The 27,053-nt window shown below is 36.7% G+C and overlaps 1 protein-coding gene across 3 annotated transcripts in view; it reads left to right on the forward strand.

The window, feature by feature from the left end:
• LOC135685489 (dystrophin) overlaps positions 1-26,923 on the forward strand; it is a 102,794-nt gene extending 75,871 nt beyond the window's left edge. For all 3 annotated transcript variants that reach the window (XM_065201454.2, XM_065201455.2, XM_065201456.2), the window contains 23 exons: positions 8,377-8,563; positions 10,076-10,254; positions 10,742-10,892; positions 11,690-11,929; positions 12,324-12,452; positions 12,912-13,140; positions 14,686-14,746; positions 15,386-15,447; positions 15,673-15,747; positions 16,395-16,602; positions 17,190-17,275; positions 17,579-17,658; positions 18,507-18,584; positions 18,729-18,840; positions 19,101-19,195; positions 19,690-19,761; positions 20,296-20,435; positions 22,830-22,877; positions 23,426-23,473; positions 23,910-23,973; positions 24,502-24,593; positions 25,005-25,233; positions 25,771-26,923. In XM_065201454.2, the coding sequence (XP_065057526.2) occupies positions 8,377-8,563; positions 10,076-10,254; positions 10,742-10,892; positions 11,690-11,929; positions 12,324-12,452; positions 12,912-13,140; positions 14,686-14,746; positions 15,386-15,447; positions 15,673-15,747; positions 16,395-16,602; positions 17,190-17,275; positions 17,579-17,658; positions 18,507-18,584; positions 18,729-18,840; positions 19,101-19,195; positions 19,690-19,761; positions 20,296-20,435; positions 22,830-22,877; positions 23,426-23,473; positions 23,910-23,973; positions 24,502-24,593; positions 25,005-25,233; positions 25,771-25,980 (2,875 nt within the window). In that variant the 3' untranslated portion in view covers positions 25,981-26,923. The remainder of the gene's footprint in view (positions 1-8,376; positions 8,564-10,075; positions 10,255-10,741; positions 10,893-11,689; positions 11,930-12,323; positions 12,453-12,911; positions 13,141-14,685; positions 14,747-15,385; positions 15,448-15,672; positions 15,748-16,394; positions 16,603-17,189; positions 17,276-17,578; positions 17,659-18,506; positions 18,585-18,728; positions 18,841-19,100; positions 19,196-19,689; positions 19,762-20,295; positions 20,436-22,829; positions 22,878-23,425; positions 23,474-23,909; positions 23,974-24,501; positions 24,594-25,004; positions 25,234-25,770) is intronic.
• The last annotated feature ends 130 nt before the right edge of the window (positions 26,924-27,053 follow it).

Here is a 27,053-nt window from a genome sequence, read left to right on the forward strand (position 1 = left end):
TGTATTTGCCCTATTTACGAATATGCACTGGGTTTACATGCATTTTTTCAATGATTTGCATTGACTGTGTACATATCTGTCGAATAACTAAATATCACACCCTTGTAGTCAAACACCAACCAACTAGGTCTTTCGATTTCAAATTTTTCAAATGCTGTTCCGTTTTCGATGTGGTGAGCTGTTCTGAATGACGTCATGGAAAAAGGGATTAATTCTGTTGAAAATTTTGCACTGATCAATGTTTTATCGCTTATGATCAACAACAAAAACTATAATAATAATCATCATCACCATCATCATCAAAGGTTGGGTGCATTCTCTTGTAACATATCATTTTGCAGTAAACGCGTTTAGTTTAGTAGTTAAAAGGAAGACTGTAAGCTATCGGTGCATCTTAAAAGTGTTATTATTTTTACTGGACCCATAACAACAGCATTTGTTATATCTGCATTGCACTTTTGTAACAGAATGTTTGTTTACACATGTACATCGAAACTAGTCACAAGACGTCTGCCAGTTATGTTATTCTCTGGATTTCAAACAAATAGCCCATGGTCTAACTGCTTTCGTAGGGACTAGGCTTCATTGTTTGTTTGGCTACATCTTTATGGCGCATCCCATATGATATCAACCGAGGATCTAGCTGTCCTTTTCGGGTAGAAACCTCTTATTATTCTTTGGAAATAATTTCTGTATCGCTGCCTTGTAAACTGAGCCCAATGTCTAGGCCTTTAAGTCAACTCTACACACACAGTTACACAGCCTGCAGACATTACTCAACAAAGTTATTAATCCAGCCAATTTCGCAGGTTCTGGCTTTGTTTTTTCTCACAGACAGTCATTTCCATTGGATTACACTCCATCTTTGACGGATTTACCAAGTTCTGTATCAATTTCGTTCATCTCCGTTAGGAAAATACAAGGTTGTAAAGTGATCTTAACAAAGATCAAGTTTCAAAGATTCATTCCTTCTATTTCAAATTATGACGAAACACGAGAAAATTTCAGAGACAGGGTGTTCATGGTTCCACGCGTTATCCTCTTGATTGCTTCCCTCCTTCCAGCTACATTTTGACTCTCGGGTTACTATGACTGAAGGCAACTCAATCTATTGATTAGCGAGACACCAGAAGGTTCCGTTACGAGTATCTCAAGATTGGATTGGTAATGGGGTAGAATCATGCTCTAATATGTTGCCCAGAAGTTTTCAAGGGTGCTTAAAAATCTAACGAGAAGTATTCAAGGACCATGTTCTTCCTTAGGACGTTGGATTATTCATATTGATGTTCTGGTTAACCTTGGAGCTTCCCCTGCCCTTCATCGTTTATCTGACACCCCTTCCCCCATCCTGAAGGAAAATGTACGGTATCGGAATTTCCCGGGGTTCTTATGGAAGTAGGACTGCTTGCTAGGGAAAAGTCACGTGAGGAAGTTACGTAAGGCTCAGTTGATAACTGTTGGAATCTCAAAATGCTTGTTGCGTGATTTAAATATCCATCCTATGCACGCTGCTGAATGGGAAAGGTTGCGTGCCTGTTCAGTTTCCTCTTCTACGTCAGCTCTCCCGCTGTCACGCAATTTTCTGCCTTGTGTTTACCCTGTGTTTGGTTCTTCGGACTTTATTACATTTCCTTGCAATATTTTTCTTGTTCGTTCGGAAGGGTTTTGGCCCCCTTTCCGAGGGTTCACTCAAGCATCTCTCTAGACTTCTTCTCCGAGATTTCAGTTTGTATTAATCCCCACTCAAAGACCCCTAGATCGCGTCTAAGTGTCAGTGCACTTATTCATGGCCTCGTTCTTAATTTCAGGTCGCTATAAAATAAAATCCAATTTTTCGAGATTAAAGTTTTCAATGTTAGTTTAAATCGTGAATAATGATCGCGGGCTTGAAGTTTTCCTTGAAATTTTCACAGTACATTACCGTATAGCTATCCAAATAAACTTCGCACCGTCCCACCCCGAAGTGACCATGCCTTTACTTCGGAAACTCTTTTTACTTCTCCTGTTGACTGGCGATGTTCTGGTTTTTATGCCTTATCAAATACTGTTGCTAGCAAATTATGAAAGCAGGACAAAAGTATCTACTGGCGACAAATAATCAATAATTAGCGGGTAATGTACTAGATTTAACGATAAGATCGAACATTGGTTAAGCATAAGAGCTTCACTAGAAATTGTAGTGAACCTTAAGAATATCTGGGCACGACGTGCGTCTAATTATTTGGCGATTAAGAAAGAACTATGGCCTAGTATACAAAATTGACAAGCATTTATTAGGTGGTATGTTGGGGCAGGGAGATTTTTTGAGATGTCATATAAAGAAAAAAGATGAGTAAAAGAGCAAGAGATTGTAGAAGAGTTGCTTTTTAAACAACCTTTGAAAGGGTGGTGAAATAGAATGTTTGGTCTGACCTCGCTGTCGCTGAAAGCTGAATGACCAGTTAGCTTCTCGCACTTTGCGTGCATTTTTAAGCAAGATTCTTCAGGGCCGTCGGAAGCGGGAGTACTTTGGGAGGCTGGAACCCCCCCCCCCCAATCTATGTGAAACTGTACTATATTTTCTTTATAACCGTGTATTTAATGGGAAGCACTACAGTGGGCAGCCCCCCCCCCCTCAATTTCGCTGTTCTTGTCGCATACCGAGCGATGGGGTCATTTTACATACCTTCATTTTACCCGGTTATGAGGAAACACTTGACAATTTGGAGGTTCGGCCGTTTCTTTTCTCTATAAATCTTAACCAGATTTCCATAATGACTTGCCCCTCGCACAAAAGACAACCAATGTAAGATTCGTCCTAACTAATTGGTGCTACAAAATGTTTACGTCACCCTCCACACTTGATATTCGTCATTCTACCTCTCTCTCTGTCAACTCCTTGACTTACTCTTTGAACGAGTTCCAACTTTTGTTAGTCACAACTATTAAATCAAGTGTGCCTCTGAAACGGTAGTTTCTTTTCCTCTCTCAGAATGCAGAAATTGCGTATGCAACTTTATAAAACACACTTTGTTTTGTTTTTAATAACAACTCTGTATACTTTTGCTGTGGTTTTTGTTGTTCAATTCTTTTGTTTTCGTTCCTGCAGTGTTTATCGTTGTTTATTGTGAAAATGATTATCATCATTTTGAACATTTCTGTTTAATTATTGTTTCCATAATACTCATTTTTCGAGTCAATATTAATTATCCTTGTTTTTATTACTTTTGTGTTTAGTACGTCTACCATTTTAGTGTTGTAATTTTTGTTTTTTATCGTTAGTTTATTTATAATGTCAGACCTTTCATGTTTTTTCTCGTGTGCCTGTTGAGCGAAGAACAAAACATCCCACCCACTCTTATGGTCCTATGCATGTGTGTTGAATAAGTAGAGATCTTTTGTCGCAATCCAACTCGGGCCGCTCTAGGGACAAAGCCTCGGTTTCTCGTTTGGGTTCAACCCAGCATGCCTCGTTATTGACCAGCGTGTAAATAGATAGCGCTCGTTTCAACCACATCCTGATATTCTCCAATGAACCGAAGTATTTGTAATAAGACTGAGCATTGCATTTTGTTTAATCTGATGAATACGGTAAACAATATGCATGGATTGTGAGAGCTCCATTCCATAAGTATCAGATAGAGCTGGTATAAGCTGGAAAGTTGATGTGGTGAATTTGGATGCTTCCCTCAGGTTAAATTTGCAGCCAGGTATCGCACGCTGAAAGTCTGACTTATCGCCAACCCGTGTAGAGAAAGAAGATAATCGCCGTTTGCTGGTGCAATATCGTTTGAATTTTAAATTGGTAGAAAATCTGGAGTAGTTTTATTGGGAAGATGTTAGAATCGGAATCGTCAGCCGTTGAGCCTGACAATATTTTCAAATCGAATTTATTCACCGAGTCGCCATATAATGGAATTGGAACACAGTTGAGCGCTGCTCAGTATTTTGTCATGTACCTTTTCGAAGAGTGAGTAGACGTGCACAGATGTGCTTTTCTTTTTCTGATTCTTTCTTCCGTTTACTAGCTCAGATTGCGATAAGAACTTGCCTTAGAGCTGTATTTCTTTGTGTTATACGTAATCTTATGCAGTGTTTTGTTTCATTGATTTAAAAAATTACAGCTTGAAGGAAGCCAAAAAAGTTGAGCAAACCCCTTTCATTTGTGAACAGGTCATTCCAGTATCAATGAATTTGAAATTCAATCCAACCGAGAGATTTTTGTACCATCGGAGTTTCCTGGATCCCTAGCACAAGGAAGGCATTAGCAAGACCAGCGTGGCTGTGAATTCATCATTGTCATTTCTAAATACCATTTTCCTGCGATTTGTGACCTTTTATTAAGTACAAACCTTTCTTACTGTAGGCCTGCAATCCATAGAGATACGTTCTTACCCATTCAAAAAGCCCTTTCCAAATACAGCAGTACTTTATCGCAAGCAAATGTTTTTGGTTTTTATTCTGTCGCAGGCTTTTTGTGGCAGATGCCTGATTATTCCACAAAGCTCAGATTGACGGAGTGCTTAAGTTTGTGTGTGATCGCATTTGTGAAGATATTCGACATCCTTTTATTGTGATTTATGATATCTGAAACACTTTCCCTGCCGAATCTGGACCGTGGTTTGTTTTCCAAATTCATGCTCAATTTGTTTTTTCTAAGAAATTCATTTCAAATTTTTGAAAGTAAAGACTTTCTTCTGTTATATAAAGGAGTTAAATTGAAAACACGACCTCGCGGAATTGAGAGTTTGCACAAATAAGCGAAACGTGCTTTGTAATCAAGTTAGCATGTTACCCACTTAAGCAAAAATATGTATACTTGTTTCCAAACAAAGGAACTAAAACCATTATTAAATTTTTCACAGGTGTTGAATTGTTTGTCATCGGAAAATGTTTCTTCCAAACAAAATAACATCCACGACTTTACAAATAGTTGCTTCGATTTGTCAACTTTAGTTATTTGGAAACATCCCTAAAGATACTGTTTCCTCTTTTGCAATTGATGTTTTAAATTTAATTGAACACATTGCCCGCTGGGCTCCTCTTTTTCTGCTAAATTTGTCAATTGTCTTGCATAGCTTTCTTAATTGCAACGGGATTAAAGAAATTGTATTGACATCCCGTTCTTAATAAGGATTTTGATCAGAAAGTTCTTAACAATGTCATATCCCGAAGCTTGTTAAACCCATTTCAAAAGGTTGAGCCATGTTTTAAAATTCGTGCTTAGATCACTAAATGATTTGCAATCAGAAAAGAAGCTATGATTTACATTTAGTCTGATGCATAAACTGTTTTTGTCGGCAATTTATAAACTCAGTATTTTCAAATTGGATCATTGTTGCCTCTGCCAGAATTATAGCGCCCTTAATTGCGAGCAACAAAACTCGAAAGCTACCTGGAACATATTTATTGGATGATCAAAACTTTCTTCGAATTTCACCATATTATTTTTTTGATAATATTTTAAGGCAACCCTGCTTTTTAATAAACTTTTTTTAACACCACATTATAGTTAGTCGTTGCTGTGAACATTTAAATATCAACCAAATATATATAAACATAAAAAACGATCAACATTCAACACTCGACTACATTGTTGGTGCCTAAATTCTATATAATTGATTTTAAACAACGATTCATGATAATTAAACCTTCAATCCTTGCCAAAAATAACTGAAATGCCTTCCCATTGCAGAATGCAAATAAGCAAAGCAAGTCTGAAACTTCCTTACCAAAATATCACTACCGCTTCAAAAATTTCGACCCCTTCTCCCCACGTACAATGTTGATTTATTTTCTCAATTCTGTCATACGGCTTCTTCAACGTCAAAGCAGCCGAATTGAGCAACATTGCAATGGGGGTAGGGGGGGGGGGAGATTTTTCAAATGAAGCTTCAGCTTTGCACAAGTGTTCCAACAATTTTGGCAAGGATTGTTGATTCCCACAGGTTTTATTTTTAACTTAGGAATTACCAACGCTATAATCTCGGATAATTACATGTGTAATTGCACTTCCCCGATGTTCTTCAAACATGTGCTAGAACTACGTGCTCTCCCATACTTAAATAGAAAAGGGTAGTAAGTAAACAAAACTTTTGTCCTATATTGCGCGGAGAATTTGATATAAATCTCCAAGATTTATTTTCAGAAATCATATTTTGTGGTGTGATTCGACCATGCCCCTGCCCACCACCCTTGTTAGTAATGCCACCGATTCTTCGCTGTGGCTAACACGGAATCACTCATGACAGGTTTGGCTCACCTCGGTTTGCGATTATCATCCGACAAGGAAGAACGTTTCCTTGGTTTTACTATCTCACACTTTTTGATAACACGTTAACAGCTGGGAGTAGTCTCTTGGTTTATTTTTGAACTTTGCAACTTATTCTCCGAACGTGCCTACGTTTGTTTTTCGTTGACCCTAAAAGATCTCCAATCAAATGGCATTTTAAATACAATGAAGCCCTGAATAACCTTACACGGACACTGGGCTCTTCGCTGTTCAAATATTCTTAATATATGGTTTCCGACTTGATATACGAAACTATTCTATTTCTAGCTTCAGACTTCCGGCAAAACATAAAAATATATTTCGACTGAAGAAACCCACGGTAAATGCAGCATTGATATTGCATCATAGATAAAGTTCTACGATCAGAGAGTGGCGTACCAGCAAATACCGAAGCCCGAATTCTCCAGTTTTGTCTGCAAAAGAATTCGTTGCTGAAAATGAAACCTAAATATATGATTCAAATAACAAAGGCAATACTTTATAATAATGGGTAATTTTATCTAAGGATGTATGTGTAATTATTTACTGACAGGATTTGTTAAAAAGAAATCCCGGGATCCGACCGCAAATTATCTGCTTAACAATAAAGTCTGCCTTTGTGAGTGGGTCCAAACGCTGCTCAATTCAGGAGAGAACCATTTATCGAGAGACCTTTAGTAACAACAACAGCAACAACAACAGCAACAACATTAAGCGACAGAAACCTTAAGCAGCAACATTAAGCAGCAACAATGTAGCTTAAAGTAGACAAGATGATCATAACAAAGAGATAGCAAAACGTAGATCTTACGGTTCCGAAACTTGATCACAAAAGCAGTAATATTTGACAGAATTTCAAAACTGCAGTGCAATGGTATATTGCCTTAGAGTATTAATAAGAGTTCCCTAAAATAATGCGAACAAACAAAATGCCTCACCCATGTGCTTTGAGGTTTGTTTTCCCATTTTACATATATTTTCAACTGCCAACATAGCTCCCTTCCATAAAATAATATACTTTTGTTTTCCCTCATCACCATGTTACCCACATCGAAATGTTATGGGCCTATGCCAACTTCGTGGACAAAATTACTTAGTTTATTTTGACCAATAAACATAACTGCTTAATTAAAAATTCATGTGCTCTCGTGGATTTCTCAATTTTTGATTTGCTCATATTAATAATGGCTAATCTCATGTTGTCGACCATAATCTTGTCGAAATTCCGCTTATGTTGTCGTATGCTATACAGCTCCATAGAACCCATTTTCTTGCTTATATTTAACTGCGGTCCTTTAATTTCTCCACCCATCTTAACGTTTCATTCTTACACAAACACGCGACAGCTTCGCCTTATTATTATCCGACAATCCGACATGAACTATCTTTAGGGGTTTTTTCGACAATCGACAGTAGAGCTTCAATTTACACCATTAAGCGAATCATCTCATCTCAGAACTTTTTATTTATTATTTACATTTACTATATTTGTTCGAGAAACTAACTTGGATGTCTGCCATGTCACGCGTTACGTCACACCATTTCACTAACACACCAGTGACCTGTTTTGCCGTGGTAAAGTTCTTCCTGAAACAGCGCACTTTGAAATTATCCCATCCAATCAAACATTTTTACATGCGAGTAACGTCAGACTTCAGAAAGTAAGATTTTAAACGTCTGTAAAGTCGCTTGACACCTGTTCTGCTAAAGGGCACCTTTCCCACCTTACAACACAACTTTTTTCCTCAAATCGGAGTATTTGAAAATCTTATTTCCCCGCTTAATCCACGAATTCCTGAAAGCAATGGCGGCAGATAGGCCACTCCAGCAGTCTCCAGTAATGCTTCCTTTTTGACACTGATAGTTTGGTGTAGCAAAGTTTTCTTCGCCGTGTGGACAGATTGTGTTCAAAATCGAGGGTATACTTTGAAGTGTACTCGTGGCTTTCTGCTTTGTAAGGTATTTTGGAGAGCCCTCTTTGCACCACATTATTGTTATAACGGACTATTAAAATGCTGGCGTGGCGATGAAGCTCTTATAGATCAATCTTTATCTTTTACCAAATCTATCAATATTTTTCTTTTATCAAATGTTTTTAACCATCTCTCTTCTTTTACACGTTATAGATCATCAAACAGACAAAACAGCTTGCAGGAATCACTCGATCGTTTGCTTCTGTTCCACAAAAACATGATCACTGCTCTGACGTGGTTGAGCTCAGCTGAGTCAAAGGTAGCTGACCTCGATTCCATCGTGGAGGCAAGCCATACAGAAGAGCAGATAGAAATGGACGAGCTGCACAAAGAACTTGCGGTGTGTTGTCTTGCTAATTGCTAAATATTTTGCTATACAGAGCCTGCAGATATTGCTTGGAACGTCAAGTTGTTTTCATTATTTTTTCTTTAATTTTTCTTTTTTTCCAAAATATATTTTATTCTGCCTTCTTGCCCCAACATAGACATGGATTGGCGGTATGGATTTAGGGGATGTTCGGTAATCATTGGATTTTAGTGCCCATTTTTATAATTCACTTTTAGCTTTAATTCTGACAACCAAGGAATGTGTCCACCGTATCGAAGCAAAATTTACCGAAGGACACAAGAATGTGGGGGTGTCCACACCCCACACCCCTAAACAATTTTGATAGTATACAAAACGTACTTTCAAATCTCCTACATCGTTTCCTGGTCAGCCAACAATGTTTGTGGGGGAAGAAAGGGACAGCTGCATCTGTCTATGAAAAGTGACGTCAGTGTAGACAGATGGAGTTCGCTCTCACCCTTGACTCCAATAAAATATTTTTCGCTGATTGGCCTATTCGATTGATTGCTAGGTATTTACATAAATGTCAAGCTATCAGTCTATCTTTACATTTTATACGCTAAGGAGTGTCAGCCAAAACGTTTTACATTCAGAGTCTAAAACGTTTACAAAAAGTCTAAAAATATTTACTTTTTTCAAAACCATTGTAAAAAAGCTTCTTTGAAAAAGGGTTTTGCTTGTTAAAGCCTATGTCAAACATAAGGACATGTTATGTAAAATGAATAAAGGAATTTGCTTTTAAGTGAAATATTGCAAGTTCTATGCTATAGAAAACCGCAAAGCTTGGATATTTGAAGAATAAGTGCCAACAGTTCCTGCGGAAGACAGAACTCTTTCTGTGGCTTCTAATCGCCATCTCCCATCTTGGAAATCTTCTTTTAGGAACTAAACACATCACTAGTTTAGGCTTTATTCACACCTGTGGAGATATTAAAGTTTCCAATTAGCTTTTTCTGGGAAGCGGGCGCCCCTTTCTGAGGATCATCAGAGGTTTAAAGTATTTCGCGTAAATTACGCACAAGAAAAGTTACTGTTTTTCACAGCGCTCGGTAGGAGTAAACGGTTAAGGGGCTTTCAGCTTTTTCGCAAATAGATTCAGGTTTCTTTTCTTTCGTGAATACACGTTTTCTGGATAAGTTTAAACTATCTTTTGCATCAGAACTGAGTTTGCTGGCGTTGTTTGTGTAGGTTGAGTAACTATCTTGAAAGATAGAAGCCAGTCGGTTTACGTGGAATTTTCATCACCAGCGGCAAGTCGGAGCTTGGGAAATACAGAATGATTTTTCTTTTATAAAGTGCTGTTTACTAAATAAAGTACATACAGCATAAAACGGTGCTTTCCATTTTGTTACGTACTGGAAAATGTCTTTTTACCACTGATTCGCCTGCCCTATGTTTGGTATGCCTTTATATAGATTCTTACAATCGTTTTGCTCATTTTGTCCCGTAATTGAAGTATCTGTATTCCACAATTGGTCTCAAACAGACATTCGATTTTTGCAGCAACTCGAGGAAGACATCAGTGATCACCAGTCAATGTTTTCTACCTTAAACGAAACTGGTCAAAATATAATCGCCGATTTGGAACCAGGGGAGGTTTTAACAGCATTGCAGTCGAAACTTGATGATATGAATGATCGTTGGAACAGCCTTGGTGTCCGAGTGGTCGACATAAGGGACAGGTACTACACATTTTTATGCAGACAGAATAAACTAACGTGTTATTAAGATGAGACCCGTTACCTAAGGCTTTTGAATATCGCCAGCTGGTTTACCGCTGCATTATTAGTTTTTGCTAACGAAAATTGATTATTGCAACTGATTATCAAGATTCGCGCTGTTGGAGGTTTTATTTTTCGGTTTTATTTTCCTAAATTTTTTTAGAATCTCACACTGCATGTTTTCCGTGTGAAAGTACCAGCAAGATCAGAATATTTTAAGTGTGGTGTTTTGCAGTAGCAGAAAACGTTCTTTCTCGCTGCATGTATTTGATTTTCAAGTTATTTCACAGTGCTTATGCCAAGTTTTGTATTTTCTCAAAAGTACGTATTTAGCTTTATCCTTGCATCGTTGGTTAACTCTTAGCGACTCAAGTAAAGAATGCTCTTAGTGAGCTTAATATCTGGAATGTTTCACAAACCTTGCCAATGCGATTCGATGCTTTTGTAGGGTCAGCGACGGTACTGGTGAGTGGAGACAGTTGCTGCTTGACATGCAGGAAATCGTCGATTGGTTGGTTAGAGCCGATCAGGAATTGACATCACAAAAGCCAATCGGTGGCGATGTGGAGACAGTACAGCAACAGAACGATAACCACCAGGTATGCCCAGCTCTAAACACAAAACAGACTAATTCTTAACAGAGCAGAAAAATTTATTCAGTAGTTTCTAGATTGAGCATTCAAGATACGTTTGTTGTGATGATACGGATGCTACTTAAATTCTTCCAGGTAGAAGCAACTTTTTGCAGAAATGCGAACAATATATCCAGTAAGGGAGAAATATATAAATTTCTGCTCATTCTAGTTTCATATTCGCATCATTTTTGCAGTTATCAAGAGTTTTAGCTTTCTGTGGATAATTCTTATCCAGATTAGGACTTTCTGGGAATCAAAATGTTTTCTAACACCAATGGTTTAATGATGCGATACTTTTTATGATCGTTATACTTGCTATAGATTTGAACGATCCAAAGATGGTTATGTCTCTTAAAGCATTTGCTTTAAAAGAATTCCAGATTTGAGTAGAATTTTCATTTGAATCGCCAATATGACTGAATTTTGTTCGTTAAAACATAGATTATTCGTAGGACTAGTGAGAAAAATCTGAAAAGCTTTGAAAACTTACTACTCGAAAAGCTACAAGAAAAGTATGAAAAATTAAGGAACGTCTATAAAAAGGGGCCCTTGGAAAAGGCTAATTTTAGATAGTTTAATTCACAAGAATAGTTTTCAATTGGTTGTATAAGCTCCAGAAGGAGGTTGTTTGAAAGTGCAAGTTGCCAAGTAACTGTCGATGAAGTTTAAGTTGCCTAGAGCCCAATAATGTTGCCAGTTGTATGCATAGCTAGATATTCTGAAGTTTTTTTCTATGTTTCTATTATGGTTCATACTTTTAGGCCTTCAAAGGAAAACTAAACGTAAGACGATTAATCATCGAGCAAGCATTGCAACAAGGAAAGCAGTTTCTAAGCAAACACGAGGGTACTCCAGAAGGAGGCAGAAGAGACAGCAACGCGTCGTTATTGCTACGGGTTATCGAAAACTTGCGAAGGCAGTTGTCACATGTCGAAGAGCAGTGGAAGCAGCTGATTCACAAATCAGAGGAATGGCAGAAAATACTGGATGAAGTTCTACATGTATGTCTTATTTTTGCGGGTTTTCGTTGGTTCCCAATCTGATGTCACTGCAAAATGCTTCGTGTGCATTGCCGAAGAATTAGCATTGATTGAATAGTCGTATATTGTTAAATGAATCGAAATGCCAGTTGTTGCCACGACCGATTTCACTCTGCAATCAAATAGCTGTTTTACATGTTACTGCATTAGCCTGTAAATTTTTTAACTGAACTGACTTCCAATGCCTGTTTTTACTGTCATTTTAAAAAGTTAGATTTGCCTCTACTTTGTCAAATCTTTGAGGTCTAGCTGTGGCAAACGTTACGCCGAACCTAGTTCTGTTGATTTGTAGCATCTTTTGCCTTTATAAGCTTTTATGCCTGTCTTTCAGTTTTTGTCTTTTTTATCCTTTCAGCTGATGCATATGCTAGTAGCCCAGATTGACGAAGTAAATATGCATTTAACAAAAGCTGAGAAGATTCGATCCACATGGCCGCCAGTCGAGAATACTGATTCACTGCAGGACCAACTCGATGAAGTCAAGGTTTGTTCTTAGTTATTTCTTATATTGCTCTTGTTATTTGCGATATTGTGATGAGTAAACCTAGAATTGTATTAGGTCATTTTCCATAAGTCAGTCCAGCTATCCCTCCCCCGCTCCCTCTTTATCCACGCTCAGCTCAATCAAACCTAATATGAATAAAACCTTATATCGTTTCTGATATCTGAGCAAGTGTATTAGTCTTTGTGCAAGTAAATAAGAATATTCACGAGGCTTAGATGTCGGTTGAAGAGAAACCTTTCTTTTTTGAACTAAAAACAAATATCAAGTTAATGAGCTGCATTTCCCTGCCACAACAACTAGATCGGTTTGTTCTATGTAGCTTATGAAATGAGAAGTTTGTCACCGAGAGACTGGATCTGCCTTTTCTTTTGATTTGATCCGATCTCGGGGCTCCTACCTCTAATGCTGCCAATTCACTATAAACTTTATCTTTTCCAGAGTTTTTTGGAACAGCTTTCTGGTCTCGAAGGACAATTTGATAACATGGACGGTTCTGCAAAGGAGCTGCGCCAGTTTCACTGCGTGGTACTTTCTGGATCTCTTGAGAGTGAAATTGACCAGTTGCACAGGAGATGGAACCAGCTTCACATTGGATGTGTGGAAAGGCAGCGAACAATACAAGAATTGCTTTCTGATTACGATATCCATGGATCTGGAGAACTGGCAGGTACGTTTAGAAATGCTTTTTCACCCTCAACGATACGACACAAAGAACACAGACACTTTTCCTTGCGGGGAGTGTGGCACCAAACACGATCCTCCTCAACATCGTGTCATGTTTCTAACCTTTGTATGTCGAAGGATCCTTTAATTAAAACAAACTTGTGGTATTGCAGAACTGTAAGCTTGTGTAAGAGATTTATTTAACATTGGCAACTGATTTTAAAATGTCATAAATTTCAAGTCGTCAGTGATTAGATATCCAACGCTAGCAATTTGTTTTACAACAGAGGGATGAACGTTTAGCTGCTAATTGGCTGTTCTGGCGCTCTGATAAGCCTTAAAAACATAGCCGGTTTTCTTTGCTATTGTTTTTCGTACACTGTAAATTAGATTAAATCGGATTTTAATCCAACTCACGTTTTAATACCTCAGGATTCGGTTAATTAGGCATTTACCGATTGCTTAGAAAGTATCTTTGTTTTTCCACAACGACTCTTATTTTAAATAAACTTAAGTTATAGTCTGTGGCAGAATATTAATCTCGCAGTATTACTTGAGCTGAATTTGGAAGGCTTTTCTGCATCGTAAACTATCAGACGATCATTGCTGATATCAAAAATGCTGAAAACCAGACCATATTAATTAAGGGGTATCAGCCTCTGAAATATCTGTAATGCCACTATGAAATTTTTATCATGTATGTATTAAAGCCCTGTTGTGCAAATGTTCACGGTTGTCTTTAGTTTTGCCGGGGGATCATTAGAAGAATCACAATGCAGACTATATAAGATAATGATGGTTTATTAAAACTTTCGCTGTTTTGTCTGCTTTGCCCAAAAGCGTTTCGTTCTAATATAAATATCAGTGAAATTATGACAATATATAGCTAGGCCTAGACGAAACTTCTTCAATTTAAAATTAAACCTACTTCACATTGCTGCAGTATGTAAAGATACTAGAAAACTCTTGAGAAAATACTGAGGTTTAAGAAATTATAACTGGTCTCTCGGGGTACCTCTGGTTAAAATCCGAGGATGTAGTGAATTGAGCAACAAATTTCCTTATCGCCACTAGCTTCATATAACAAGATCTTATATTTAATGCACATTTGAAGAGTTACATGCATTAAGAAAATGTAAAACTAGCACATGTCTTTTACATTAAATACATTGATAAGGATCCTAAATTGTTCTTAGCTGTTACCATTCTTTATCTAATAACTGAGGAGATTGCCCCCTTTACTCTTAAAGAATATGATACTGTTTGTAACCCTGGCTGCTGGCTTTATAATTTTGTAAATATTTTTAGACCCAACAAAAGTATAGACATTGCAAGTTACTTAAGTTGAGAAAGCTCAGTGATAAAACTGTTTACCCCCTAGTTTCTTCGTAAGCTGTATTTAAAGGACCACACTTAGCAGAATTTCAAACAGTTATCGTATTGAGGTTTAGTTTGCGCATGGAATGAGTGAATATGCTTGCCTTGCTATTTCCGTACTTTCCAGTTGATAAACAACGTTTTCACGTGCGACCTTTTTACTTTAATGCAGGAAGTGTGAATGCACCATGGGAAAGATCTGTTGCTGTTAACAAAGTCCCCTATTACATAAAGTGAGTAGAATGGAATTTGAAACATATTCATGTATATTTTTAAAATCTTCACTTGTAAAAATACTTTGCTCCTTTATGGAGTCATGCCTGAAATCAATCGACTTTCTTATAAATGCTCGCATCTTTTTAAAAAAATTGTGGTTTTACAAAAGCTTATAAATACATATGGGTGCGTGTAGGATTTGATATGAATTTGGTTTTTAAGGAAGATCAGATGTAGCAGGTCGTATAGTAGTATATCCATACACAGCGATTCACAAAGATTTATTGCGGAAGCATCTCCAAACAATCATTAATCTTGTAACTGCTCTGTCTTGCTGTTTTATCATTTATATATGGTCTTTATAAAGAACTTTTCAAGAAGTTCTTGAGACAAGAAATATTTTGAAGTAAAAAATCAGCTTGTCAATTTATTAAAAAGTGGATTTCTGTTACAATAATGAATAAATAAACAATTATTTGATGATTAATCGAGTGATTCCCTTATTTATATGATCCTGTTGGCCGACCTATAAATTCAATAAATAGATTTGATACAAGCAAGTGATGAGTAAACAAGGTTATAGTTCTCCTCTTCAATCAGTTGTTAAAAATCATGAGTTTCTAAATTCAACTTGAAATCTTTGTTTTCTTTTGCAGTCATGACACAAAAACCACACAGTGGGATCATCCAAAGATGAGTGCAGTTTATCGAACTCTCTGTAAGTTTTTCCTGATTTTTAGTATCTTCTTATTTTTAGTAAACTTTTCTAGTCTTCCAACAGGATGAATCAATTTTTAACTGATGCTTCTTTCTGACTGGTGTGGAAAGATTCGGAAAGTTGAGAACCCTTGACGAATATGATATATTTCAAGTCGTTTTCTATTCTTTATAAATCTTCGACGTTCATCTTCTTTTTTTCATATTTCCTTTATTCTTCTTTCAGCCGATTTGAACGATGTGAAATTTGCAGCATACAGGACTGCCATGAAGCTTAGATGTGTACAGAAAGCTTGTTGCTGTATGTTTTCTATTTTCAAAACTATTTAATCGGCAGCAAGCCATCTATTTCATCGCTTTAGATATTTGCATTCCTTTTATGGTTTTTTCTGAACCTGTTTTTTTACTAAAAGGTATTGATATCTTTATACTTAAGTTATTGATACCCAGCTAATGTGACTATTACCTTGTATTTAATTTCCCTTCTACAGGTTTTGGTCTCAATTTATGTCTAAACTAACATTATGTACTCACTCTTTCAACTTATAGGCGCTAGACGACAACAAATCAAGTTTCCTTCTAACTTTTCCTTTTCAATTAAATATGTTTTTTGCTATTTTTGTAACTATTCCGCCCCATCGTCCATCGTGCAAATCGTTGATTTCGCAAATGCAAATGGTGCAAATCTTACAACTTCACAATTCATTTGGCCTAAAAAGAACTGCCCTTGAGTCCTTATTTTATTGGTCAAAGTAAGCTCATGAGGTTTTAAAAATATATGTGAAAAATAACAAATACCCCCGTTATTTCAGACCTACAAAACTAACATCCTCTTCACTTTGATCGTCGCAGCCTCCATAATAATCATCATAACCATCACCATCCTTTTCATCACGTAGTTTTCGTATTCCAAAGATGCTTACTAACCTGTGTTATTTCTATCCACAGTGGACTTGGTAACCATGGATGCCATGAAGCACGCCTTTGATATTCAAGAGGCGAGGTCTGCTCTGGGTGACATCGATGCCTTGGTTGATGTGCTCCAGATTATAAATGTTGTGGTTGCTGCATTCGAAAGGGCTGAACACAAAGAGAGTATCAACATTGCTCAGTGTGTCGACTTGGTTCTCAACTGGCTTCTGAATGTCTTTGACAGGTATCACCATACTCTTAAGTGTGATCCAGTTTTTTTTATCGTCTATTTTCAGCGCTGAAAAGTTAGTCGTTATTAAGATGTTATTTAATGTTGCGATAAGGAGCTTAGAATCGTCCTATTCTATCGTCCTATTCTACACACATGGCGTATACTTGGTATTATGTACTTTTGATTCGTTTATCTTGTCCTCAACATGTTCCTCTCCTTTTGAACAATTTTTATTTGTAGTCAATAATTTGTATTGATACCCACTTGCGAAGTTACAAGTTTATCTGTCCAGAAACCCAATTTGTTTATTTCTTTTTCCTTTAAAATTTCTGGATTTTTCATATTCATTTTCTTCCCATTTCTTCCCATTTTCATTACTGACTTCCCTCTTTCTCTCCATTTCCTCTTTTATTTTTATCTCTTTTGCGTTCTTCGTTTTGTTTTCGAATTCAGTCTTTTCCTTTTTGCTTTCTTTTTCTTCCTTCTGCTTTCTTCTACTTTCTTCTCCTTTCTTTGGATTACTTGCCCAATTGCTCCTTTTTTCTCACGCCCCTTGACTGCTTTCTTATTATAATAAAATTTTGCTTTTATTATCACAGTGTCAGATATGGTAAGCTGAGAACTTTGTCTCTGAAGACTGGATTGATCTTGCTCTGTAAAGGCTCTCTTGAGGAGAAGTGGAAATGTAAGCAAATCTTATAATTAACTTTTATGCCCAAGTACATTAATTCTTAAAATTGAAAATACCGATTTCAGCTGTACTATCTTGTTAGCCAGAATATTTTATCTTGAATATCATGTTCCTGCTGTCTTTGTAGCTTAGTCATGCAATACCTTTGACTATTACAGCAGTATATTCACATTATGCTTTCTCGATTTACAAAAATCCTTACGTCCACTTGGTTAAGCTGACTCCATTGTTAAACACTTGGTTAATTGATGTAAAGTTAGAAACACACTGTTAATTTTTCATATTTTTTTCTGCCAGACCTGTTCATGTTAGTTGCCAATAAGCAGGGTCATCTTGACCAGAAGAGACTTGGCCTTCTTTTACACGACTGTGTCCAGGTTTGTCTTTTCATCGCTTTGTGAATAAGAAGTTTTCTCTAGGCTGTTATGAGTATTGCATTGAAGTCAAGAAAGTGACAGCAACAAAATACTACCTTACATACAAAAGACGTGGTTAGTCGTTCTCATCTGACAAGGGGTTGAGAGTGTCAAAAACCCAATTCTACATCAGATGGTCCGCAAAATCTCCACTTTGTCTGTAAAAATGCCTGGTTGAGGTTTGAATAGGGTCAATATTGTCCTCGTCTATAGTGCAATCGATGGCTAGGATTGCCAGTAAACTTTGTAAACAAATGAATCAGCCGTAGCTTCGTCGGTTACGACTCGTTTTCATTGTAGTTGTCTGCTTCTATATTGATGCCTATCGGTAGCAGATAGCATATAGGCAGCTGTTTCGTCGTGTAGCTTATTATTTCAGAAGATATTATCAACTAATCAAAATCTATTTTGAGTCTAGAATTTCTTATTATTGAGGTACAGCCATTCAACTGTCACCTGGAAACTCTTCATATCATGATCGATGATCTCATAGAGACTAAAGCATTGAGAAAGATATCGATTTGTTTGCTAGAAATTAAATGAAGATTATAGTTGTTTGGCAAATTATGTGCTTATGTTTCTGCAACATGAATTTCTGTGCTAAAAATAAATTCGGATAACATTTTAAAGGATGAAGTGTGGCCTGTCTTAGCTCCATGCGTCTAGAAGAATATTGGGTTTCCTATGTCAAAAAATTTATCCCCATGCTCCAATTCAAATTTTTTATCAGTTAAGCGTTAAACAAATTTTAAATCTTGTGTATTAAATAGTATTGTGGTGTTGAATAGAATTTCTTCCATCTTTTCTAGATCCCCAGACAACTTGGAGAAATTGCAGCCTTTGGCGGCAGCAATATCGAACCAAGTGTCAGAAGCTGTTTTGAAATGGTAAATTTTCATTTTAATGTCAGTATTCTATGTTTATCCATCGTCAGTCCATTTATGTTCAGTTTTTTTCTTAATTTACCTTACCTCGTATGATCCTAGATCAAAACTTCGCAATTTGAATTTCTTCACTTATTGACTTTAAAGGCAAAATCAGCAACACATATTGATATCACCAACTTCCTTGGTTGGGTCTCCCACGAGCCACAGTCGGTCGTATGGATGCCAGTTCTTCACCGATTGGCTGCCGCAGAAACAGGTAACTTTTATGAATGCTTCTACGAATAGCTAGAATTTTTGAGTTTCTACTCATTTAGTTACATATATTTGCGAACCATTATATCTCTGCTTTATATTTTTTCTGTCCATTCACCCCTTATATCTTGATATTGTCATCTTCATTGCCCACATATTTTCATTAATTTAGCTTTGAAGATGACGTCAGAATGCTGCCCTCATAGTAATTTTTTTAAAGCGAAGTGAGGTCGAACTTTGTACTTACGTTTTGTTTGTTTGCAGCGAAACATGAAGCCAAGTGCAATATTTGCAAGGAATACCCAATTGTAGGGTTCAGATACCGCTGTCTGAAATGTTTCAACTACGACATGTGCCAGGTTTGTGTTTCATCAGCTTCAACAAGCTCTTAAAAATTTAGCCTATTTTAGCTTAAAAAGCCTATTAAATCTACCCTGGTTGTTGTTTGATATCACAAAAACACTGGTTTCATTTCTGTGGTAGTTTTGCGTAACCGTAGGGGTACTAGACACGCTTCCAAGGCCTTTGACCCTGGAACCATGTTTACAAAATATCCTTTGGTATTGAGCGGTGGTAACTCAATCTCTGAAAATGAGGATATGCCTGTCAAAATTGTTTCAAAGTTGAGCACTCGATGCTCTTATTTTTATCTGTTAAGCAAATGATAAAGTTAAGGTGAAAACAGAATTTAGTTTTGCACAAGTTGGCACGCCGTGAAGTTCTAAACCCAAACCTATAGGTTGTTTGTTGTTTTCAGCCAACAATTGTTCGTGCTTCGTATTCCAATAAAAAGAAAATTGATTTTTGCAGCACTAGTTTAGCAATAGTGAATGATTTATTGTTTCGTTTCCAGAGTTGCTTCTGGTCTGGTCGAATCTCAAAATCACATCGTATTACACATCCAATGCATCAGTATAGTTTAGCGGTAAGTTTGAATGCAACAGATTTTCATCTTGGTTTTTGTAAGATAACAGATGCAGAAAAATCCTGTTAGAATTCTTAATATACAGCATATCGATCGTTTTCTGGAATCTTACAATAAACAGTTTTGTGTTTATTTTCAAAGAATAATTGTCTTGCTCACGGAAATTATAGAAAATGCCAGTTTTTGCAATTATGAAGATCCGCTTAATCTTTTGTTTTGTTTGCCCCGTATTCTTTTGCCTGTCTTTTCATTGTAACATCCGGCTGATTTTCTATGGTACTTTAGAATTTCGTTACTCCCCTTCACTTTCAATTGAAAACGAAATTTACTTTTCTATGATTGATAAATTTCTTTTTCATGCTGCCGAATCGCTGGTTTTCACCAGATCATAATTTACGTTAATCTTGATTTAGAGGATTAACACAAGAAAGCTTAAAGAAAAATGTGATTGTTTGTTGTTTATTTGTATCTATGCATTCACGTAAATCAACAATTCCTTCCTGACCAGCCTGTCATTACTTATATCCTTTCCAGACCACGACAGGCGAAGATATGGCTGACTTTGTGCGACTTCTTAGAAACAAATTCAAATCGAGGCGCTACAGAAACAGGCCACCACGAAAACTCGGTTACTTGCCAGTCCAGACGGTTTTCGAAGGAGGAAATATCGAAACGTAAGAATTATCTCATTTTATTTGTTTGTTTCAACATTATAACAAAGAGTTCTTTGAAGAAAAACCGGCAAAGTCATCAAAACTTTTTAAAAAATATTCAGTCAAATAAAAAATTTAGTTTAATATGAATGCAACAGTTGCTTTCTGGAACCTTGTTTCTTAATTTCTTTAAAGCTTCCAGCTGTCGACGCATGCGTAGTAATAACCCGAATATAAAAACCTACTGATATCAGAACCAAGAAGGCTTCTTTATTTTAAATATCAGTAGTGCAGCAAAATGAACAGAAAAGTTAGGACAATTTGTAAATAAAGCTTCAAGTTCCAAAATGATAACATAAAGTACATCTTTAAAGAACAATTGGAGCAATGATTTTATAAAGCCTAAACCATACTTTAATAAAAAGATACTCATTGACTAAGATCTTGCCGAGACTTGACTCACACAATGTAGGTTCTTATATATGTTTCTACTGTATTGTTGGCTGCCAAATGTCTTTCTACCTGATATGCAGACGTGTCTTTACCCTTGTTGTTCAGCCCTCTGAATTCCTATGTTGCACTTTTCACCTGGACTGCCCCTCCTTGCTTTAGTGGTTATTCGTATCAACTTCTATCCTACCCAAAAGTCGACAAGATTTGCACGCTGAACAATAATCATCTGAATGAAAAGGCAAGAGGTTTCGTGAAAACTCAACGATTTAGATAACTTCCGGCTCTTAACTTGTATGTGGGGTTTCGAGGGCGTGAAATGCTCTTTGGTTCCTTACGTCCATCCAGTTACATTTTTACCTTATCCAAACAGGTGTTCTATATAGATAGGATTATCGCATTCGGGTGATATTTCATAGAAGTTAGTAAGAAAACAACTTATTTTCCTTATTTAAGTTAAGCAACAATCAATCATTTGAGTCCCGTCCAACTAAAGTGCCTCTGAGAATAAGTAGCAATTTTATATCAGTTTACTCCGCAAAGTAACACGACACACTCTTGAACGACACAGTTCTCATGGCCAGAATTTTCTTTAGGTCGAATTCTTCAAAGCATCCTGTCGTCAGCCCTTTTGCAGTAGGACTTGCGCACCTGTCCTCTCGGCGTTCTAATTTGTTTGTTTTTCGAACAATTCATTTCTTAGCCTGATCGAAACTTTTGTTTAGACATTAAAATAGGAGATATGACATTTAATTAATAAAATACCTCTGTTTTTGTTTGGTATTTCACATCTGCTTCGCAGTAATCTAGGTATTGCCGGGGGGGGGGTCTGTTTTAGCCCTCTCCATATTTCTAAGTCAAACTTTCAAGTGACCTATAAGCTGTATTCGTCAAATTAGAGAGCAAAAAACAATTGCCCTAATATTTTAATTGTCTATAAGCGTCAGTTGGAATCAGCGGGTATTAAAGACTTGACATTTTCAAATATTATTACTTTACAGAAAGACTTAAATGCTTAAATTCCCTATTTAATTTGTTACTGTTATGCTCATAAGCTGTAAGAACTGACTAAATTTGTAAATAAAGTTTTGAATTTGAATAAGAATGAATTGAAATTTTCAAAAACCTGTCAAATGCTGATGGAACTGAATCCTTTGCGTTAGATAAAAACTTTCACCTACTCTGGCGCCTTCCTATTGCTTTTGATGAACATCATAGATTGTATTTGATTATGTTCTTGTCTAAAGCATTATTAAATTGTATTCAGATTATCATTGAACTGAAGTATCTGCACCAACATGGATCCCAGCTCCCATTTTACCCATGAAAAGCTCTTTATCACTTCGATGTTTCACAAAGACAGTTTTTATCTCTTAGCTCGGCACCAGCCCGTTCATAAGGCTTAACCCCCGTGCCCACGATGTTTGAATTACGTTATATGCCATCCTTGGTTGTAATTATTTGAATGAAAAATGACTGCTGATGTATATGTGTGTGTATACGCACCCGTTACTCGCGATAGCCGTTATCAAACAGACGTGAATGCTAATTTAATAGAGAAAAGCACTCGAGTGAACATTATCAGTGGCGTTCAATTTGCGATTTCGCCTGAATCTTTATATACAAGAAAAAAGTTCAAATCAACTGCAAATTAACTAGCACTGGATATCACAGGGATTAATATTTAAGGCATAAATACCAGGAAATAAACCATTCTTCGTTATGAACACGCTGCCAAGAAAGAAGAGTCTTATCAACATATTTTCAAGTTTTCGTGCTCTAAGCGTTGGCTGCCTAAGGTATGCATAATCGCTTGTTAAAAGACTAAATTGCTTGTCAAGATACTTGGATGACATTTAGGAGCATTTGCCATAGAATACGGTTCAGTGTCACACTTGGAAGCAATCAACATAGGTATAACGTGTTTCATTTTGTGGCATTATTGAATGCTCCTTGTTCTTTTAGACCTTCTACGCCATCTTCACCGGACATGAGTGAATACTCTACAAACAGGTTGGTTTTTTATTCTTGTTGTATGTTTTTAATATCTCCTTTCAGTTTCATAAGAACTTTGTTTTCGTTTTGCAACTGTTTATCTCCAGCTAAAGAATTTGTGCTTAAATTGTTATGCTTTTTTCTCAATTTTTCATTCAAGAGGTACCCAAACATTCTTCATTGTCACGAGGAATGAAAAAAAATAATAATAATAAGATTTATGTTGCGTAACCATGCTATTCAATATGTGTAGGTCTCCGTTTCTTCTTCATTTCTCCTTCATTTGTTTTTCATTTCTTCTTCTGCTCTTCCGCTCGTTTTCTTTCATTTCATCTCCTTTCTTTTTTATCGTTTTTATCCTTTCTTTTCTTATTCCTATCTTCTTTTTCTTCTTCCTTTTTTTTTCTTTTCCTCTTTCTTTTCCTCTTCCTTTTCTTCTCATTATCTTCCTCTTATTTTCTTCTTTCTTCTTCAACTCTTCTTTCTTCATTTCTCAATATGACTATTGGTGGCCCCTCCATTTTGTACAGTTGATTGCATTTGTCTGTTAGCTGCATTTTTCTTAGTTTCAGAAATGAAACAGATGGTCGTCCAAAAGGCAGAAAGACTCACATGTATGCAGATTTTATTAATCTTTCAACCTGATTTATAAATCATGGTGGAATGCTTCTAGTGAATTTAAGTTGACATTGAAAGAAAAACCAGCCTTTCATAAAACATGTAAGCTGTAGTTGAATCAAATCATGATTTTTCCGGACAGGACTTGAAGAGGTAGTCAATGAGAGAATCCTACTTTCTCTGCAAGATTCCTGCAATATTCAATTCTGTTTTGTAACCTCTTAATAATTTGCAGGGCTGTCCCATAGTATTACATCAAAGGCGTTTCCATATTATCATTATGCCTAATCTAGTGGAGGGCTGATCGTTGTGTAGAAATATTGAAACCCAGTCGCTTCAGTTTTAAGCAGCTTTGTTGTACCTTTTTTGTCCTTGAAAAGTCGTTTTGTATGCAGTAATTGATTATTTGGCATCTCTTTTTCTGTTTAACAGGGATGATGAACATCGCCTAATTCAACAGCTTTGTAGCACCTTGAATTCGGAGAGCTCGTTGTCTGTAAGTCTTCCTATCATATATCTGTCTTAAAAAGCCGCGTTTAGATCTGCTTAGATATTCAGATATGATCCTGGGTTGTTACGTCATTATGTCATCTGAAGAGTTGAAAGTTTTTTAATAATTGATTTTAAAACCTAGAGTACTAGGAAATTGTAAATGCATTGACAAATGATTATTATCATTGTATCCAGGGTTAATTTCACGATATTTTTCAAGTGGTTTTCGCTTAGCATAATCAGCTGTTATTTCTATGTCTAAACAATATCACTAACGTCTTTTCATCGGTTGATTTCCGTTCCGTTGACGTTTGAACGGGCCTAATGAATTTTACAAATATATTTCTCATCATTTCTTTCTCCTATCTAATCAGTTGCTAAATGGTTGTGTACCTCGTCAACATTTAAGCAAATCTTAATGTTCTTGATTTTAATCTCGAGGCAAAGGAAACTCTTTGTCTACTGAAAAACATTAGCAGTAGTTGTATGTTTAACTTCATAGCAACTTATGTTAATATTGCGTTTCTTGCAGCCAAAAAGCCCAGCCCAGATTTTAGCCACCCTCGAGCGAGATCAAAAGGATGACTTGGATTGTACAATTAAAGAATTAGAGGAAGAACACAAGTACGTTTTTACTTCATATTTTGTTGAAAGCTCTGTGTCAAATTTTTTGTACAAACCTCTTTCATTTGAATATAAGAATTTCTGAGCATTTTTATCGTATTCAAAGTCTGTAAGCTCAATTGCAAAGCTCTGGTTACTATGAGTCACGAACTGTTCCTCTTTTTTCTTAACAATACCTCCAATATTTGATAGCCTACCACAAGAAGTCGATTCGAATAAGCAAGAAGTCGATTCAAGTTCAGACATGATCTAAAATATCTTGCTTGTTTTCTATTAGACATCGTAAGGGGCGTGAAAGATCTAAGGTTTATACCTTACCAGTTATTTAGCTTTTTATCTTCAATTTTTTTAATATATAACCCCACGTCTATTTAATTCAACTGGTTTGAAAAAGTAGTTGCCTTCTTCCAGGGCATTGCAAGATGAATACGAGCGACTAAAGATTGTTCGTGCCCAGGATATGAATGGAACAAACGGCAGCAACGGGTCAAATGAATCGGGTCGAGATGCTGAACTCCAGTCTGAGGCAAGGACGCTAAGGCAGCACAAGGGCAGGTTAGAAGCGCGAATGCAAATCCTCGAAGATCACAACAAACAATTAGAGGCTCAGCTGCAGAGACTGAGACAGCTCCTCGAACAGGTAATAGGAAAGACAACTTCATATCATGTGTTAAATGGTTTTGGTGTTGTTATCGGGGTTGACTTATGCTACAGGGGGGGGGGGCGACTTTTTACCAAAGTCCCCAGTGATCAGAAGTGCCCTGAATTCTAACGTCCAGCTCAACTAGACTTTGTAACAGAGCTGTGAAAGTAGCTTTCACTTATTGAATCCAGTTTGTATAAACTGGCCCTTATATGACAAGCTAAGCGAATTCCCAAAAAAATTTGATTGGTTCGTCACAACTTTTCCTCTTTCTAAAGATAATAATATTTGGAAGAGAGAAAAGAGAGAGAGAAAACAATGCGCTCCTGATGCCGGCCTCGCCCAGTTAGCTCCGTAACAATTATAACAAGGCGAATATTTTATGTTATATATGTTTTATGTATCCCCGCATAAGAGAGTAAAAGAGAAGGGATTCAAAGGATTCAAAGGATTCACGGGCTTCGTTGCCGTATGTTATTTTATATTGGAAGGGTTTTATTATTTGGCATCTTAATTTTACATTTCTTTCCACAGCCTGCCGGAGAAAGGGATCGAAGCGTCTTGAGCGTTAGCTACAACTCATCGCTGCCTCGTTCACCAACTGGCGCTGCATCGAACCCAATCAATGGCTCCTCTAGCGATGCAGAGGCTATGGACATTGCTAGTGGTTCTGATGAGCCACCTCGTTACGATATAAAAAGCGTCACCTATCAGCCCGAACGAGGTTATGCAATCAATAATTGATAAATGTTGTAGTTAGGTTTTTTGAAAGAACAATTTCTAATTCACAAGCTTTTATAGTTGACCGTAACTAGCTTGGCAGCTTGGCGCTGTATTGGCACATTTAACCTCCATAAATCATTTTAACTTACAAATTAGTTTTTAGAGTTTCGTTTGCTAGGAAGTTGTAAACGCATTGTACTATGTGACTCCTTCTAACTGCTATTATGAAACCATTATCATCATTGTAATCGAGAACAGTTTGACGTCACTCATGCTGGCTCCATGCGGCTTTAAAGCAGTTATTAGACGCCGAGCCCTTACTATCTGTATGCCTGCTAGTTGGTGAGATCTTTTATATCCGCATTGGACACTATTGTCGGCTCACCGGACACTGTTTTGTTTAGTCGATATTTTCATGTAGTTATCTTTTTATTCTTGCTTGTGATGTAATTCAAATAGCAAATTTCCCTTGCTTCACCCACTTTTATGTACATATCCAATTCTTTCATACGGATGAAAATTTTTGTACTTTCTAGAAAGCTGCCCTAAAACTTTTCACATTTTGGGAATTTTCGTCCAAATTATTAAATTTTGGCAGTTCTACTGATTAAAGCATTTTGTCTCGAGAACAAACATGATGTTCGTAATAAATCGTCTCCTATTGTTAGATAAAATGCCTTGGTATCTTCATAACTAGAAGTATTTTTGAACGTATTTTATATTAATGCTAATTACCTGAGCACACTTTCTATCGATCAATCCTTGTAAATGTTTTGTGTTTGTTGGCTGATGCTAAAACATGGGGAAACTTTTTGGTCTACCGTGTCCGGTTAGTTGAAAGACGTGTATTCCCTATTTTGTAACCCCTTGCATATGTTGACTTTCACGAAGGTTTTGTTAATATCTCTACATATTTAGTCGAATCATAGTCGTGTTATTTCAAAATATCAACAATCCATTTTCAGTTGTATAGTTTTCTTACTTGCTACTTTCTTATCAAACTTGACGTGAATACGAAGCGACTTTGTTAAAGGCTTAAATTACAGATAGGATTTCGTTATGTGGCTAGCCTTTTAAGGCAGTAGAGGCCATTT

The sequence above is a fragment of the Rhopilema esculentum genome, chromosome 15 (genome assembly GCF_057945365.1).
Source record: "Rhopilema esculentum isolate cy_ngs chromosome 15, ASM5794536v1, whole genome shotgun sequence".
Lineage (NCBI taxonomy): Eukaryota > Metazoa > Cnidaria > Scyphozoa > Rhizostomeae > Rhizostomatidae > Rhopilema > Rhopilema esculentum.